At 31.7% G+C, this 2638-nt stretch overlaps 1 protein-coding gene across 1 annotated transcript in view; it reads right to left on the reverse strand.

Moving 5' to 3' along the window:
* Positions 1-2330: 2330 nt before the first annotated feature.
* Positions 2331-2638, reverse strand: part of LOC126891334 (golgin subfamily A member 6-like protein 22) — a 13577-nt gene continuing 13269 nt past the window's right edge. The window contains exon 2 of the mRNA XM_050660511.1: positions 2331-2343. Within this exon, the coding sequence (XP_050516468.1) occupies positions 2331-2343 (13 nt within the window). The remainder of the gene's footprint in view (positions 2344-2638) is intronic.

The raw sequence follows: 2638 nt of genomic DNA on the forward strand, positions 1-2638 counted from the left end.
ATTAAAGTAACATCCCCCGAAAGTCAAAATATTCAAGATTCCCCATCTGTTGTAAGTGAAATATTATTTGAAGATTCTGGATCATCGTATCATCCAAATTCCGAAGAAAAAAGCTCCAATGATAGCGAAGACATACCACTTGTTGAAAAGATTGCAGTTGTTGAAAATGAATTAGGTAGCCCAGAGAGTAGTAATTGTCTAGAAGTAAAAACTTCAAAAAGAAACTATAAATTTCGGGGGTACGGTAGAAACGTCAAAAAAGAAAGCTACATCTAATAACCGAATTTGGGATAAGAAAGACGTTTGTTTTTTCTGTGAATTGCCGGTTACCAATTTCACTAGGCATTTAAAACGTAAACATGGAGAAGAGTTAGAAGTAATAAAATATTTTTCTTTAAAAAGCGGCTCAGCAGAGAGAAAAAGTTTCGCTGATACTCTCAGAAAAAGGGGTAACTTTATTAGTAATATTAGTGGTACTTCTCACATTAAACCCGTTAGAAGGCCCAATGAATTTAAAGGTCCATGTAGTTCGAGTGATTTTTTACCCCGCAAATATACGGGCACTTTAAAAAACAATATCTCAGAAGACACATTAAAACTTGTAAGTCAAAGAAAGATGAAGTAAGTCAAAAGCGTAAATGTTATCAATCCGAAGCACAAACTATGTTAATAGCATTTACGGCCGAGGATACCGATCTTGTAGAAAAAGTCTTTCCCAGAATGGCACCTGACGATATATCAGCAGTAGTTAAGAGTGATCCCCTTATCCGAGCATTTGGCTCAAGGTATTTAAAATGTCATAAAGAGAAACATTTAGTCACTGTTGTGTCAAACAAAATGCGAGAACTAGCTCGACTTGTGATTGAAATGCGAAAATTGACTAATTGTATAACGTTAAAAGATTGCCTTTATACTTGCAATTTTGATTATATCGTTACAGCCACCAAAATAATTGCTGGATATGACAAAAACATAGATAAATTTACATCAATAAAAAAATTGGTACATCAATAAAACAATGTTGTGACATCGCCGAATATCTGTTACTTAAAGAATCTCCATTGTTGTTGCCTAACAACGGAAATGTTGAAAAAGAAATAAGTAATGTAAAAACTGTAGAAAATCTTATATCAAAACAATGGTCTTACGAGTTATCTACCAATGCGTCTAAAGAAATTTATCAAAACAAGTGGAATAAACCGGCCCTTCTACCTCATACTTCCGATATTAAAATTTTTAGAGATTATTTATTAATTATTCAGAATAAAGCCACTGAACAACTAAAATCAAATTTAGACGATGTGAATGCTTTTAAAGTGCTCCAAGAAAGTGTTTTGGGACAATTGATACTACTCAATAGAAAGAGAGCAGGGGAAGTGCAAAGAATTTTATTAGAAACTTATTTAAAAAATCAATCAGCTCAATCAGTTCAAGAATAATTTGAACTTTCTTTATCGCCGGTTGAGATACAGTTAACTAAAATGTTTAAAAGAATTGTAATCCGCGGAAAACGTGGTCGTGAAGTCCCAGTACTATTTACCCCCAAAATTCAAAAATCCTTAAATTTCTTAATCTCCTTAAGAGAACAGTTTAAACTAAAAAACAATGAGTACCTCTTTGCTTTGCCTAATTCTGATACCTGCCTTCGAGCTTCATCTGTCATTAGAAAATTAGCTAAAGAAAGTGGAGCCAATAACCGGATACTTTAACTTCGACTAAATTGCGAAAACAAGCAGCCACAGTTGCGCAACTTTTAAATTTTTCGGAAAAAACAATTGGCCACTTTTATGGGTCACTCTAAAGATGTCCATAAAACATTTTACAGGTTACCGGAAAATGTTTTTCAGGTTGCTAAAGTTAGCAAATTTTTAATGATGATGGAGAAAGGCAATGCGGACCAATATCGGGCGAAAAACTTAGACGAGATCGATTTAAATCCTAACGGTTTACTATCTGACGAAACCGAAAATGACGATACTGACATATCAGATATCGATGAAAGTAAAAATGAAGACGTTAACAATTTGTTGCCCGCGAAAAATTCATGTGACCCTCCATCATCAGCGCAAATTTCAAGCAAAACTAAGAAAATTAAATCTAAAAATAATAAGAAGACTGAAATGAGAGAAGTGAAAGAAAAGAAGTTCGTTAGAAGCATATGGACCGAAGAACAAAAAAACATAATAACCAGTCATTTTCAAAAGCATATACTTTTGAAAAAGCCTCCAAAAAACCAAGAATGTGAACAACTTATTTTAGAAAATGCAGTAGTGAGAGGTAACTAAGATAAATAATCACTTATCACCATAATTAATTAAAATGTATTTTGTTTACAGGAAAAAGCTGGAAAAAAATAAAAACTTTTGTATATAATATTTATAGAAAAAATTAATCTAAATAGAATAAAAAAAAGTAGAATAATTGTAATAAGATAAGTATTAACCATAAATATTTTGTATGTTTCTTCTATTATAATAGGTGCCTAGTTTAGGTTTTTTTGTGGATTAATGATTGTTAGTGTACTTGTATTCAAACCACATGCAAAAAAATTATGTATTTTTTATAAATCTGTAGAACTAACAATAAATATTTGGAAATATTTTTTACTTCCTCGCCAATAAATTACTTACTAATTATT

The sequence above is a fragment of the Diabrotica virgifera genome, chromosome 9 (assembly GCF_917563875.1).
Source record: "Diabrotica virgifera virgifera chromosome 9, PGI_DIABVI_V3a".
Lineage (NCBI taxonomy): Eukaryota > Metazoa > Arthropoda > Insecta > Coleoptera > Chrysomelidae > Diabrotica > Diabrotica virgifera.